The 15,006-nt window shown below is 58.0% G+C and overlaps 2 protein-coding genes and 1 pseudogene across 2 annotated transcripts; 1 reads left to right on the forward strand and 2 right to left on the reverse strand.

The window, feature by feature from the left end:
* Positions 1 to 5: 5 nt before the first annotated feature.
* On the forward strand, positions 6 to 1,542 carry ACAP1 (ArfGAP with coiled-coil, ankyrin repeat and PH domains 1). The gene is made up of 5 exons (XM_026660343.2): positions 6 to 20; positions 202 to 311; positions 603 to 713; positions 838 to 887; positions 1,316 to 1,542. Exons 1-5 carry the CDS (start codon positions 6 to 8, stop codon positions 1,414 to 1,416), a joined length of 387 nt encoding a protein of 128 aa, XP_026516128.1. The 3' UTR covers positions 1,417 to 1,542.
* A 2,110-nt stretch (positions 1,543 to 3,652) lies between these two features.
* Positions 3,653 to 8,162, reverse strand: LOC112119811 (annotated as a pseudogene).
* Positions 8,163 to 9,874: 1,712 nt separating this feature from the next.
* LOC112119819 (monocarboxylate transporter 13-like) lies at positions 9,875 to 13,873 on the reverse strand. The gene is made up of 4 exons (XM_024218616.1): positions 13,669 to 13,873; positions 13,309 to 13,452; positions 11,547 to 12,314; positions 9,875 to 10,029 (listed from the first exon to the last, which is right to left on the reverse strand). The coding sequence occupies exons 1-4, from the start codon at positions 13,871 to 13,873 to the stop codon at positions 9,875 to 9,877; spliced, it is 1,272 nt and encodes a 423-aa protein (XP_024074384.1).
* Positions 13,874 to 15,006: the final 1,133 nt, after the last annotated feature.

A 15,006-nucleotide genomic window follows, 5' to 3' on the forward strand; every position in this document is an offset into this window, starting at 1 on the left:
TTCTCATGTTACAGGCTCAGGTATTTCCAGTCAGTCTCCCATCCCCCAATGCCGACCATCCCAGCCACACTCCCCTGTCAGCACTCACAGACCACAGTAAGAACAGACCCAGTTCGTCACACGGGGAAAGCGGGGGGGGCTTAGCTGGGGGGGGTCTTAACCCCTTGTGCCCCGGCTCACTCCGCCTCTCCCCGTTCCCAGAATTCCCTGCTGGCCTGCGAGTTTCTGCTGCAGAACGGAGCCAACGTCAACCAGGCGGACAGTGCCGGGCAGGGGCCCCTGCACCACGCCACCATCCTGGGCCACACCGGGTAGGTCAGGGGGGCTGGGGCCCACCCAATAGATCAGTGGGGCTGGGGCCCACCCGGTAGGTCAGGGGGGCTTGGGCCCACCCAGCCAGGATGGGTAATTCATGGGGGCTGCTGTTCCGCACCTGGCCACTGGATGGTGCGGTGGCGCCAGCATGGACACACTGGTGGCACCCGCCACCTCTGGGGTGCCCCGGTGGCGAAGCTAAGCAGGGCTGGGGCCGTATTCCCTACCTGGATGGGGGACATTGCGCCTCCCCATCGCCCGCCTCTCACAGCTCTGCTCTCTGATAGGCTGGCCTGCCTGTTCCTCAAGCGGGGGGCCAATCTGAACGCGGTCGACATGGAGGGGAAGGACCCGCTCTCCATCGCCATAGACACGGCCAACGCTGATATCGTCACCCTGTAAGTTGCCCCCCCCCGGGTTGGGGGGGTGGGGGTGGGCGATGCTGATGGAGGGGGAGGGGTGAAGCAGGGAGATGGGGGAGGGGAACTTGTCTCATTTTCTGCCCCTCCCACCTCCCTGCAGGCTGCGGCTGGCCAAGATGCGGGAGGCGGAGGTCGCGCAGGGACAGTCAGGTGGGTGTCTTGTCTTTGGGGCCCAGGGCTGGGCTAGCAGGGGCTGCAAGTCAGGAGTGAGGTGCACCGGCAGAGCTGGAGGGGCAGGGCCGGGCTAGCAGGGGGCTGTGGGGTGGGACTGGGGGGCATTGGCAGAGCTGGGAGGGCAGGCCTGGGCTAGCAGGGGGCTGTGGGGCGGGACTGGGGGGCACCGGCAGAGCTGGGGGGGCAGGGCTGGGCTGGTAAGGGGCTGTGGGTTGGGAGTGAGGGGCATCGGCAGGGCTGGGGGGGCAGGGGGCTGTGGGGCGGGACTGGGGGGCACCAGCAGAGCTGGGGGGGCAGGGCTGGGCTGGTAGGGGGCTGTGGGTCGGGAGTGAGGGGCACTGGCAGGGCTGTGGGGCGGGACTGGGGAGCACCTTGCCCTACTCCTACGCCCTTTGCCCTCCCAGGCGACGAGACCTACCTTGACATCTTTCGGGACTTCTCCCTGATGGCGTCCGACAACCCCGAGAAGTTGACCCGCCGAGACCTGAAACTCACCACCCTCTAGCGCCCCCCCCCCGGGGCGGCGCCACCGAGCCACCATCCCCTTGTGTGTATGTGCGGGGGGGATCCCCTCCCCCACCCCAGCTCCTCCCCGTTCCCCGGCTGGGAGGGGCAGCGAAGCAGCAGGGACTTCTCCCCCCCCCCCCCCCCCCCCCCCCCCGCCCCCCCCCCCCTTTCTTAATGACCATAATCCCCCCGTTCTTCTGCTGCTTTGATGTGACTCTTGGGTGGGGGGCAATAGGGGATAGGGGCCAATCTCCCATTGCCCCTCTTCTGCCCCCCATCACAGGCCCCCAGATCGCCCCCTCATTATAAGGCAGGGGCTTATCCCTGCCCCCACCTCCATTATGGGGAGGGGCTTCTTCCTGGCCCCCCTTCTGGCCCCCAGATTCCCCCCCCCCCTGTTTATAGGGCTAATCCCATATCCCCACCCGTCCTATTTATTGTTTCTATGGGACCATCCTCCCTGTTTGTTGTTTTAACCCCCCATGTACACGCACATGGCCCCCCTCCTCCGGTTGAGGCATGGTGGGGGGACCCCGTCTTTGAATGGAGGGGAAGGGGGAGCAGCGGGAGATCTGGGCATCTGTACAAAGCTGGCATGCAATAAACAGACCAGGCTGCAATATCAACTCCTGCTTCCACCTCTGGGGCGGGGCGGCTGGTGACACAGGGACCCCTCGCCCGGTGCTGAGATGCGGCCACCTCTGGGGTGGGGCAGCAGTTTACACAGGGATGCGGTAGCCACAGCAGTGCTAGATTCGTCGCCTGTTTCTCCATCTGCCCACCAGGTGGCAGCGTTGACCCTAGTGGCTGGAGGGGGCAGCGTCTCACCCACCCCACTGCTCCAACCCACCAGTCTCCACTCCCCTCCTAGAGCCGGGGAGAGAACCCAGGAGTCCTGGCTCCCAGCCCCCCCGCTCTAACCCACCAGCCCCCACTCCCCTCCCAGAGCCGGGGAGAGAACCCAGGAGTCCTGGCTCCCAGCCCCCCCGCTCTAACCCACCAGCCCCCACTCCCCTCCCAGAACTGGGGAGAGAACCCAGGAGTTCCGGCTCCCAGCCCCCCTGCCCTAACCACCAGCCCCTGCTCCCCTCCCAGAACTGGGGAGAGAACCCAGGAGTCCTGACTCCTCCCCGCCCCGCACTCTCCTTCCTTGAAAAGCTATTTTTTGTCCAGCTCTGTGATCAACTTTAGCCCTGTGATCAACATCTCCGTAGCCTCTTTCAGCCGCGCACCCCGAAACCGCATGCGGTATTCTAGCCTCCCTCCTCTCCGCCTCCCTGTCTCTACCGTCCAAGGGTCACGTCCGCCCGGCGTGCCCGTGGGCCGGGGGCCCGGAGATAAGGGCGGGTGGCGTTGGGTGGGTGCGGATAAGAAATAGAGCTGAAGCTTCGAAAGGGCCTCTGGGGTCAGCCACAGGCTCAGCTGCGGGGTGAACCTGGTGCCTACCCTGCGTTTAACACTGAGAGCGTCATTTGCCGGCAGGCTGCACGTGCTGTGTTTTTTCAGGAGGGTCCACACACACTCAGCTGGAGGAAGAGCGGACCTGAGGTGTAAAAATGGCGTAACCCTCTCAGAAGGGACTGGAGCGACTCTGGATTTAAACTACTGACTGAACTGGAGTCACTCTGGATTTACACCGTTGAGTGAATTGGAGTGGCTCGGGATTCACACTGAGCTCAGTATCTGGCCGTTTTTGCACTGCAGCGACTCTGGATTTACACCGGTGGAAGTGAGATCAAAGTCTGGTCCTTATAGCTTTTATTGATCTGGAGTGACTCTGGATTTACACCATTGACTGAACTGGAATGACTATGGATTTACACCAGTAGAACTGAGATGCAAATCTGCCCCTTACACTGAACTCTGGATTTACGCTAGCATCGCTGAGCTCAGAGTCTGGTCCTTATACCATTGACTGAATTGGAGCCACTCTGGATTTACACCATTAACTGAACTGGAGTTACTCTGGATTTACACCACTGGAACTGAGCTCAGTATCTAGCCTGCTGTGATTACCCTCCTCCCCCATTTCCAATGTCACTTCATCTCACTCCTCTCTAGGACGTTATTGTCCTGATTTAAGGGTGGACAGTTCTCCTGGGACGTTCCCAGAGCTCCGCGCCCGCGGTTCCCATGTCGTCTCTGTCTTGTTGGATGGAAAGCAACTGCTGTTTTCCATTCTCAACAGGCAGATGAGGTTCTCCCGTCACAGAGGTGGTCTCCATTCTGGTGGGTTAAATTCCCAGCATCCTCTGGGTCACCTGACTGGGGGGAGAAGCAGTGGAACAGGAGCAAAAGTTTGGCACCGTAAAGAGAACCAGGCCTTCTGCCATGAGGAAAGTCCCAGATGCAATGAAAGAGCCTGTGTAGCTGCCGGTCACATCCCTTAGGAAACCTAGAACTCAAAAGAACATGAATTATACCAATAGTAGGGGTACCTAGAACCCAGCATGCATCATTTTGTGATACCTACAATATATTGAGTTGGAGTGGACTATAATTTAGATCAGGGATTGGCAACCTTTGGCACGCGGCCCATCAGGGAAATCCGCTGGCAGGCCAGGCCGCTTTGTTTACCTGCCGCGTCCGCAGGTTTGGCCGATCGCAGCTCCCACTGGCTGCGGTTCGCCGTTCCAGGCCAATGGGGGCTGCGTGAAGCAGTGTGGGCTGAAGGATGTGCTGGCCGCTGCTTCCCACAGCCCCCATTGGCCTGGAACGGTGAACCGCGGCCAATGAGAGCTGTGCTTAGCCGAACCTGTGGACGCTGCAGGTAAACAAACCGTCCCGGCCCACCAGGGGCTTTCCCTGTCGGGCCATGTGCCAAAGGTTGCCAATCCCTGGTTTATATGGTATGATGCATCTAGAACACACCATGTTATGCTATTCTAGAACCCAGCATGAATATTTGTGTTACCTAGAACGTACTGAGTCTGAATATACTATATCTTATGTGATTATGATGCATCTAGAACACAGCATGTTAAGCCTACCTAGAACCCAGAAAGCATATTTGTGCTACCTAGGACATATTAAGCTGGAGTTGACTATAGCTCATTCGGTTGGCGCTGCCTAGGATTCAGCTAGTTATGGCTACCCAGAACCCAGCATGCAGCCAATGGTAGGTATCTAAAATGCAGCAAGATTGGAATTGCGTCTAAACTCCCATGGGTAAAGTCTGCCAGAACAGTGGAGGCTATGGGCTATTCACAACCCAGCAAGGTTGTGATTTCTAGAACATAGGCTGGAGTAGTCACCAAGAGAGTTTGAGGCTGGAGTTATGTGCAGGTTATAGGTTTAGGGCTCCATGGAAAACACAAGTCTACCTAGAATGCAGAGCTGATAGTGTTCCCGTTGCCTAGAAAGCTGGATTCAGGAGATGCCCATGACCCACAGGATTAGAGCTACCTAGAACCTAGGGAATATAGTGTTCCAACTATCCAGAAAGCCAAGTACTGGAGTTGTCCTTAACCAATATGGTTAGAGCTATCTGAATCCAGGGCTTCTAGTGTTCAAATAATCTAGACAGCTGGGATGTGAAGTCAAGTCTAGCACATGGGGTTAGAGCTACCTAGAACCTAAGCATGTAACATTCCAGTTCACTCAGAAAGCCAGGTTCTAGAGCTGCCTACAGCGCATAGGGCTAGCACTACCTAGAATATACAAATTTAGGGGTCTGTGAATGACAAAACATGGCCCCAACGGTGACCCCAAAGGTTAGAGAGTGGGTGAAATGGTACCCAGACTGAAGAGATCACCTACAACCCGGTTCCCTCTTGTGTGGCACCAGAACATCCCTGACCACTTCACACTAGCTGATCCATGACTGTGGAATGAGGAGTCACGGGATGGGAGGTGCCTGCTGCTTAAAGTAGGGGAAGAAAGGCAAACTTCAAGACCTTACCAGACAACGGGGGGCCAGCCAGAGCCCCAAAACTCTCCAGTAGGTTTACAAGCCCAGTAGCTTCTACGATCCGACCAGTCCCCACGATTTCCACAAGGCTGGAGAATTTCAGTGGGATAACGGCACTGGCTAAGAACCCATAGCAGATGTCAGTGCCCATCAGGATGGGGTAGGTGTGCCCAAAGGGAACCAGGAGCAGCATGACGCCCGTCAGGAGGGTCCAGAGAGTCAGGCTGTGAAGGAGGCAGAAGACCCTGCGGGCATCCAGCCAGCCAGCCACCAGGCGGCCACACAGATCGGTGGCACCCATCACGGACACGAGGCTGGCAGCCTGGTATTCGTCAAAGCCCATCTCGTGGGCGTGGGGCACTAGGTGGGCAAAGGGGACAAGATGGCCCAAATTCATCAACAGGCTGGCCACGGCAAAGCTCAGGAAAGGCCGACTGGAGAGCAAAGCCAAGCCCAACAGAGAGGACAGCTTCACCAGCCATGACCTCTGTGGGGCTTGCGCCAGAGCCAAGTCCTCTGCCAGGGCCAGTGGGTGGAGGAGGGCGCCACATGCCACGAGGTGGAAGGTCATGCCCGCCACGATCATGAGCCCTCCGCGCCAGCCATAGGAGTCCACCAGGAACTGGAAGAGGGGGGTGAAGGCCAGTGAGGACAGCCCGGGTCCAGAGAAGGCCACAGCGGTCGTTTGAAGTAACGGGCAAGCATGGCCACTGAAGGGGCAAAGACTAGCGCGCCCCGAAGCCTGCAAGAGAGGTGGGGAACTGGGGTTATGGGGGTTGGATAGGTGGAGTCAGGAGAATGTGTTACCTAGAATGGTTTGAGTCGGAGTTGACTACAGCTTGTATGGATTCATCTAGAATGCACCATGCTGAGCCAACCTAGAACCCAGCACAAATCCTGTTTGTGCTACCTAGAACGTATCGAGCTGGAGTAGACTACTGCTTACAGAGCTAGGATGCATCTAAAACACCCTGTGTTAAGACAAACTTAGAACTAGGCATGAATCTTGTCTGTCCTACCTAGAACATATGGAATTGGAGTCAACTACAGCTTGTACAGCTGTCACGCATCTGGAATGGCCCATGTTGAGCCAACCTAGAACCTATCATGAATCCTGTTTGTGTTACCTGTAACTTATTGAGCTGGAGTAGATTACAGCTTATAGGCCTGGGACACATGTAGAACGTACCATGCTATGCCAACCTAGAACCCACCGTGAATCCTGTTTGTGCTACCTAGAACGTCTGGAGCTGGAGTAGACTACAGCTTAGAGGGCTAGGATGCATCTGGAGCACACTGTGTTAAGCAAACCTACAACTAGGCATGACTCCTGCCTGTGCTACCTAGAACATATTGAATTGGAGTAGACTACAGTTTATACAGCTATCATGCATCTGGAATGGCCCATGTTAAGCCAACCTAGACCCCATCGTGAATGCTGTTTGTGCTACCTAGAACATACTGGAGCTGCGAAAATGCAGCTTGAATTACACCAAAATGGTTGGTGGATCCGTGTCGATATCGCTCTGTGTGTGTGTGTGTGTCATGAAAAACTTCCCCAAAAGTTAGAACATTCTCATTGTGTCAGGTCCAAATTTCCTTCAACTCTCTTTCCAAACGTGCTCGAAATCAGAACATGCTAAACTGAGATTGGTTCAGACTTTTTGATGCACTGCAAACTTCGACAAATGTCAATTTTGACCTAAAATGCACAGCCCTCCTTCCCCCCACATTGCCCGCACACCAAAAACCCTGTGTCCTCCCCTGCGTTATCCAAACACCAAAGGCTACTGGGGAGGAGGGAGTGGAGCAGAGATTTCACAGCTCGACGGGTGGGCTCGGCCCTTTGTTATAGCGACGGCTGGAGCCTCAAAGCTCTAGATCCTATTACGTTGGGATTGGGACCAGGGTTGGCTGATCTAGAACCAGGTTTGCTGTTCTAGAACCTGGTTCTCCAGATCCTTCATTATAGAAGGTTCTAAGCTACAGCCAAGGGCCAGTGAATCCTCACCGCCTGAGCCCAGAGCATCCTTCTGTCCAGGTTTTACCCAGAATGCCTTGCTTCCAGGAAGAGGCCTGTGCAATGGGCTAGATTCCCATGGTGCACTGGGTTACCCAGAAGCCTTTGCTCCCAGTCTTGAGTGAGGATGCTCCCAGAGGGCACTGAGGCAGGGGAGGGGCTCAGGGCAGGACCTACCTGAGAGCAGCCCGATGCTCAGGTACAGGTGGGTCAGGCTGGTGGCGAAGGAAGCCAGGAACATGCCCAGCCCCGAGAGGAAGCCCCCGGCCATCACCACGGGGCGCGCACCGTACTGGGTGCTGAGGGCAGTGCCCACTGGACCTGCAGGGGGCAGCAGAGGGACACCGGTCGGGCCCCGTTACCCTGCGATGCAGCCGAGTCTGGGGGAGGAGTGGAGGTATGTGGCACTCAGAGCACCCTCCTGTCCTGGAGGATGGTGCAGAAAGTGGGGTTGGGAGAATCCCAGTTAAAAACAGCTGCCCCGCCCCAGAGGTGGCCGCATCTCAGCACCGGGAGAGGGGTCCCTGAATAACCAGCCACCCCACCGGGGGAGGGATGAGATGCTCTGGCTAAAGGGGGTAGGGAGAAGGCCGGAGAGTCGATACTCACTAGCAAACAGCAGGATGGCTATTGTGATAGAAGTGACCCAGGACACGCACCCCACCAGCTCCCCGAAGTGCCCCACAAACTCCACGAAGAAGACCCCAAAGGAGCGGATCACCCCAAAAATCAGCCCCGACTCCAAGAAGACTGCCAGTGCCACCAGCCAGCCCCAGCCCCCATCGGGGGGCTCCGGGAGAATGGGGGGCTCCATGAAGATTCAGCGCTGCACGCCGGAGGTGAGTATGGCATAATCAGCTGCCTCGCTCCTCCCCAGAGGGGGTAGCCCCTTGATGCTGGGTGAGCGATCTCTGTGCAGCCTGGCCATGTGGCTGGTTAATGTGCTCCACCCCAGAGGTGATGGCCGCTGAATCCGCGATGAACGATTCCCGAGCAACGCAGCAGGGGGGGTGGAGCCATGAATCAGCAGCCATGCCCTACGCCAGAGATGGCTGCATCCCAGTGCTGGGTGACCGAGCGCCCTGCAGAATGACCCTGTGGCTGTTAACCTCAGGGTGGGGGGGGGGCGGGCGCACAGCAGCCCCCTCGACCCTCTCCCAGCTCCGGGGACCCGGCAAGCAGCAGCAGGGTGCCTGGCGTCAGACGGGAACCCGGGTCTCAAAGGTTGGGCGTTCTTATCAGTGAATTGTGAGGCAAAGTCCGCAGCTGAGAGGAGGCGTCTAATGGCAGCCCCACCCTTCCCCCCACCCCCTTGCCCAGTGCTGAAATGCAGCCACCTCTGGGGCGAGGCAGCACCGGGTGAGGGGTCCCTGTGTAACCAGCTGCCCCGCCCCAGAGGTGGCCGCATCTCAGCGCCGGGCGAGGGGTCCCCGGGTAACCAGCCACCCGCCCCAGAGGTGGCTGAATCTCAGCGCCGGGCGAGGGGTCCCTGTGTAACCAGCTGCCCCGCCCCAGAGGTGGCTGCATCTCACCGCCGTGTGAGGGGTTCCTTTGTAACTAGCCGCCGCGCGCCAGAGGTGGCCACATCTCAGTGCCAGGCAAGGGTCTACCCCATCTCTCTGGCGTCACTGGAAGGCTGCGGCCAGTTCTGCGACACAGTTTCACGTGTCATGAAAGCCCCTCGGAAAAGAGCTACAGGCTACAGGCACAACTTGCGGGCCAGGGTGGGGGTGGGGGTTGGAACCACCCAATCCCAATGGCCTGGGGGATCAGCCATTCTGGGTGTGCAGTTCCAGGGGAAGGCATCTGAGCTAGTCAAGGCATTACATTTCTGCCATCAACAACCGGTTGTTTGAGCTAGAGACCATCCCAGAGCTGTGGGGGTCTGCACTACAGAGCTGGCCGAGTCGCCGTGCATCCCTCTTCCCCTCTTTCTTTGTTTTCCAATCTCCCGCTAAATCAACAGGGTTCTAGCTACTCATGCCTCAAATGTGCCCTGAAAGTTTGGAACCGATTGGCCGGGGCGTCCGGTCGCAATCGCGTTACGCGCAGACAGACGGAGAAACGCGGTCAAGGGGAGGAGACAACCTTCACTAGCTGGGCCAATCAAGTGCAAATTTTTCATGTGGAGGGCAATTAACCAGCGGGGCCAATTTCCCCTAGAGTGGTGGCGTCTTCTCCGTCACGCGTGTCCTTTTAAGTCAAGACCGAAAGCTACCCGCTAGCTCGACCACCAGATATGGGCTGGAGTTCTCTGGGCCATGCAGAAGGTCAGACTAGGGGACCATTGGGGTCCTTTGTAGCCTGAAAGATCTAGGATGCTCTGGACACCAGCTTGCAAAGAGGAGTGGATCTAGACTGGGTAGCTCCCTCCTTCCGTCTCTTATGCATCCTCCAACCGTCTTACGATGGTCAGCGAAGAAGCAGACACCTATCAGCTGGATCCGTATACTTGATGCTCTGCCCCCTGCTGACCTCTCACTTCCAATCTGGCTCTCTGGGACAACCCCCCCAGGAGCTAAAGTCTCAGGGGTCCCCCATGGTCTCCTCTTCAGTTGTCGAGTCCATGGGACAGGAGAAATAATTTGGCAGGGCAAGAAGGAGCAAACTTCCAGCAAGGAGGAAAGCCCCTGCTACAATGAAAGAGGCTGTGTAGTCCCCAGTCATGTCCCGCAGCCAACCTAGAACATACAATGCGTTGGGTTACCAAGAGCATACTGCATGTGTCACCTAGAACCCAAAGTATCTAATTATTTAGACATCCTAGAACATACAATTATTTGCATGATCTTAGAATGCACTACATGTTACCTGGAACCCATAATATCTAATTCTCTAGACATCCCAGAATATATGTGGCTTTGAGTTATCTAGCGCGCACAATATGCATTTCCTAGAACCCCAAATGTCTCATTGCCTAGACATCCTGCACGAATTATCTAGGAATTACTGTAGTGTCACCTAAATCACAGAACACCTTGCTGTCTAGACAGACTAGAAGGTATGAAGTGATGGTTTACCTAGAAAGTACTGGAAGGGCTACCTAGAACCCCAAAACCTGATGGTTTGGACAGCCCAGAACATATCTGCTTGACAGTCTCACGGGACTATGCAGACCACAGTCATGGATTATCTCAAACACATTTTCAGTGATACTTAGACTTCAGAACACCATATTCTGTATATATCCTGCTGTTGTCTCTTGTTTTATACTTAGATGGTAAGGGCTTTGGGGAAGGGACCATCTTTGGATTCTACTTTGGATACTGCACCTAGCACAATCGAGTTCCAGTCCATGACAAGGGCTCCTATGTCTACAGTAATCAAAACAATCACTAATAATGTTCTAGCTACCTGGCCTACATCAGGCATTAGCCTACATGATTTCAGGCTAGATAGGCCCACACAGTTTTATTGGCCAACTAGAACCCATACTTAGAACCCAGAATGCCACAATTTAGTTTTCAGGATTGGAGTCATCTTTAGATCATATGATTAGGGCTTTTCAGAGTTGTTAGAGCTACCTAGAACCCAGTATGCCACAGCCTAGCTCCCCGGATTGGTACCCCCTTTCAACCATATTCCTAGGGCTATTTAGACAATGGGAGGTTTGGGGAGACCTAGAACATGTTGTTCAACTAGAACCCAGGTCTTCCAAGTCACAGGCCAGGACCTTGTTTTGGGGGAAGGTTTAATTCCGGGGGTTACCTGTAATTAATGGGTCACCTTCCTTCTTGTTTCCCTCCCTCCCCACAGCCCTCTCTATGAAGCTAGATTGATGAATTCATGCAAGAAAGGCTTAGAACTCGTGGGAGGGGATGTCCACCCCGCACAAGACTGGACGGGGTGACGGTGGCCAAGTAGGGACTCTAGAGGGTAGTCCATAGTTGCTCCCTGGGAGGAGGGAATTGGGAGGCTGGCGAACCCAGAGACGGGGGAGAGGGGGAAGCCAGGACATAGGGCAGTGACTGGAGAGCCTGTGAGCTGGAACTTGGAGTAGAGGGCAGGCCCGGGTTCCCCTACCAGCCCCTGGGGATGTGGCAGAGACCCGGCAAAGGACAGTGGGCTGCCTGGGACCACTTGTCAGGAAAGACCTTTCTCTGACTCCTTCCTCAATTTCTCCTAGTAGCAACCGTCCCAAATACGGGATCCAAAAGGGACGGGGGAGCATGGTAGGAAAGAGAACCTGGTTCCTTACCAGACAGAGGGGCCCCCACGAGGGAGCCAGCACTTTCCATCATTTGCATGAGCCCAATCCCCTCCATGATGCACCCCGTTCCCACGATCTCCGCCATGCTGGAGAACTGGAGGGGCACCAGGGCACCGGCGCAGAAGCCATAGCAGATGCAGAGGCCCATCAGGAGGGGGTAGCTCTGCCCCAGCGGCAGCAGCACCATGGAGAGGCCCGTCAGGACGGTCCAGAGGGTCAGGCTGTGGACCAGGCGGACGGCAAAGCGGTCGGCCAGCCAGCCGCCCGCCACGCGGCCGCACAGGTCGGCCACGGCGGCCGAGGACAGGAGGAAGGCGGCTCGGTATTCGTCGAAGCCCAGCTCCCGGGCGTGGGGCACCAGGTGGACGTAGGGTACGTAGTAGCCGGCGTCCACCAGGACGAAGGCTGCAGCGAACAGGAGGAAGGGCCTGTGGCAGGCCAGGCTTGGCTGGCAGAGGGAGGAGAAGGCTGGCAGCCACAGCCACCCCGCCTCCGGCGCGGACGCCTTGTTACCCTCTGGCTCCAACGGCCGCAGCAGGGCCCCGGCGGCCACCAGGTTGAAGGAGATGCTGGCCACCACCAGGAGGGCTCCCCGCCACGCGTAGGTGTCCACCAGCAGCTGGAAGAGTGGGGAGAAGGCGAAGGAGGCCAGGCCCGCCCCTGAGACAGCCAGGCCCGTGGCGAAGGTCCGCCGCTTGGCGAAGTACCGGGCCACAGAAGCCACGGAAGGGGTGAAAACCAAGGCCCAGCCCAGCCCTGCAGGGGGGGGAGGGGGAAGGAAAGGGAACAGGTGACCAAAACCAGGAAGGGTGGGTCTGATCTGGGGGTGGGGCAGGTGGGACACCGGGATGAATGGAGCATTCTAGATAATGCAAAGCATTGCATGTTCTAGGATGTCTAAACAATTAGATACTCTGGGGTCTAGGTGACACATGTTATATGTTCTCGATAATCCAAAGCATTGTATGTTCTAGGTTGGCTGCGGGACATGACTGGGGAGAAAGAGCCATTGTCTAGGGGGGGGGTCTAGCCCTTTAGCCTCTGGGGTGGGGGTGGGAGGGTCATTAGCAATTGGAGACACATCATCTCAAGCCGTGCTGGCAGGGTCTGGGATGAGGGGAGAACTCCTGGTGAGGCCTGCGAGTGGGGGGATCTAGGTGTCAGCTGCCACAATCTGGGTTCTAGATCATTGCTCTGTCCTCTCTCCAGCTCACCCGAGCTGGGGCAGAACTGGGTGAAATGGACTGACCTGAGCTAGGCAGGAAATTGGGCTAGCGATGATCTAGGCCACACTCGTGAGCATGGAGATCTGGGCTAGAGCAACTATGGATGAGCCAGAGCAGAGGGTTCTAGATCTCGGAAGGGGCAGCAGAGTCCGGGCCATGAGCACCACACGGCTCAAGAACCACGGCCCTGGGAGGTGTGAGTGTGTGGGGGTTTCTCCATGGCTTAGCGTGCCATGGTCTAGCTCAACCATCAGATATGGTCTGGAAGGAGGATTAGGCAGGAGGGATGGTGCAGGAGGCCAGACTGGATGGTCACCTCCTGGTCTTAATGTCTAGGACCCGTCTGGGAGGAGGAATGGCTGGAGAACCCGAAAAGAGACACACACACACACCCAGGAACCCCTCTGGGCAACTATAACTAGACCATGGTGCACTGGGTTACCCAGAAGCCCTTGCTCCCAACCTTGAGTGAGGATACTCCCAGAGGGCACTGAGGCAGGGGAGGGGCTCAGGGCAGGACCTACCTGAGAGCAGCCCGATGCTCAGGTACAGGTGGGTCAGGCTGGTGGCGAAGGAAGCCAGGAGCATGCCCAGCCCCGAGAGGACACCCCCGGCCATCACCACGGGGCGGGCGCCGTACTGGGTGCTGAGGGCGCTGCTCACTGGACCTGCAGGGGGCGGCAGAGAGACACCAGGCTGGCCCTCGTTACCCTGTGATGCAGCCGAGTCTGGGGGAGGAGTGGGCTTGGGGGGGGGGGCTTGCGGCCTCCCCCAGCAGGGGGCGCTTTGGGGAGCGGTGGGTGGGGGAGGGGGTCTCCCAGCTACTCCACTTCTGGGCCTGAGATCGTAGCCCCCTTCCCCACCCCCCGGTGTCCCTCACTCACCCCCTAGCTGCAGCACCGCGATCCCGATGGAGGTGACCCAGGAGACACGTCCCGCCAGCTCCCCGAAGTACCCCACAAACTCCATGAAGAAGACGCCGAAGGAGCGGATCACCCCGAAAACCAGTGCTGACTGGAGGAAGCCGGCCAGCACCACCATCCAGCCCCAGCCCCCATCGGGGGGCTCAGGGCGCGTGGGGTCTGCCATGGGGTCCCCCGTCGCTGTTCCCTGGAGATGGGAGATCAGAAGTCGGGGGGAGGGGTGGAAAAACAAACCAGCTGAAGGGAAAGAGACAAGGGTCAGTCCATGAACTTTTATGCTGCGGGTTCTCTGGAGATCTAGTCCTCGATTCCTGAGATGCAGCTGGGGAAACTGAGGCACAGGGAGACAAAGGCTCCTGACAGCAACTCACTAGCACAGCTGATAACACAATGCAGGAGTCCTGGCTTCCAGCCCCCTACCCTGCCCTACTACACCCCCTTCTCCTCGCTGGGTGAGAACCCAGGAGTCCTGGCTCCCAGCGCCCCCCCCTGCTCTCACCATTACATCCCACTCCTGGAGTCCTGCCTCCCAGCCCCCCCGCTCTAAGCCACCAGCCCCCACTCCCCTCCCAGAGCTGGGGAGAGAACCCAGGAGTCCTGGCTCCCAGCCCCCCCGCTCTAACCCACCAGGCCCCAGTCCCCTCCCAGAGCCGGGGAAAGAACCCAGGAGTCCTGGCTCCCAGCCCCCCCCAATCTAACCCACCAGCCCCCACTCCCCTCCCAGAGCCGGAGAGACAACCCAGGAGTCCTGGCTCCCAGCCCCCGCCCCAACCCACCAGCTCCCACTCCCCTCCCAGCACCGGGGAGACAACCCAAGAGTCCTGGCTCCCAGCCCCCCCCCCAACCCACCAGCCCCCACTTGCCTCCAAGAGCCGGGGAGAGAACCCAGGAGTCCTGGCTCCCAGCTACCTCTGGGTCTGTGCTGAGCTCTGGGAGTCCCGGGACAGGCTGGGGGCCGGGGGCTGCAGGCCGTGTCCGAGGGGGGTGGGGGGACTCAGATCACACGGCAAGTGGGGGGGGCAAAGTCCACTTTGTGTCCTCAAGAATTCCCTCCCCCATCGCCAGCCAGGCCACCGGCTCCTTCCCCCTCCCACTTCGCTGTAAGGCAGCGGTTCTCAAAAGGTGGGTCGGGACCCCCATTTGAATGGGGTCGCCGGAGCTGGCTGAGAGTTGCTGGGACCCTGGGGCTGAGGCCTGAGCCCCACCGCCCGGGGCCAAAGCCCTAGGGCTTCTGCTTTGTTCCCCCTGCCCGGGGTTAGAGTGGGGGGGGGCTGGGAGCCAGGACTCCTGGGTTCTCTC

The sequence above is a fragment of the Terrapene carolina genome, unplaced genomic scaffold (genome assembly GCF_002925995.2).
Source record: "Terrapene carolina triunguis isolate 2854851 unplaced genomic scaffold, T_m_triunguis-2.0 Scaffold751, whole genome shotgun sequence".
Taxonomy (NCBI): Eukaryota; Metazoa; Chordata; order Testudines; family Emydidae; genus Terrapene; species Terrapene triunguis.

What these genes read in the sequence shown, in the direction of transcription:
- ACAP1 (XM_026660343.2), top strand. An exon ending in AACGCTGATATCGTCACCCT is followed by an intron (nt 714 to 837) that starts GTAAGTTGCCCC and finishes ACCTCCCTGCAG; the next exon opens with GCTGCGGCTGGCCAAGATGC. An exon ending in GGTCGCGCAGGGACAGTCAG is followed by an intron (nt 888 to 1,315) that starts GTGGGTGTCTTG and finishes TTGCCCTCCCAG; the next exon opens with GCGACGAGACCTACCTTGAC.
- LOC112119819 (XM_024218616.1), bottom strand. Translation starts at nt 13,873, where the DNA reads ATGGCAGACCCCACGCGCCCTGAGCCCCCCGATGGGGGCTGGGGCTGG. An exon ending in CGCGGTGCTGCAGCTAGGGG is followed by an intron (nt 13,453 to 13,668) that starts GTGAGTGAGGGA and finishes CGCCCCCTGCAG; the next exon opens with GTCCAGTGAGCAGCGCCCTC. An exon ending in GAGCATCGGGCTGCTCTCAG is followed by an intron (nt 12,315 to 13,308) that starts GTAGGTCCTGCC and finishes CCCCCCCTGCAG; the next exon opens with GGCTGGGCTGGGCCTTGGTT.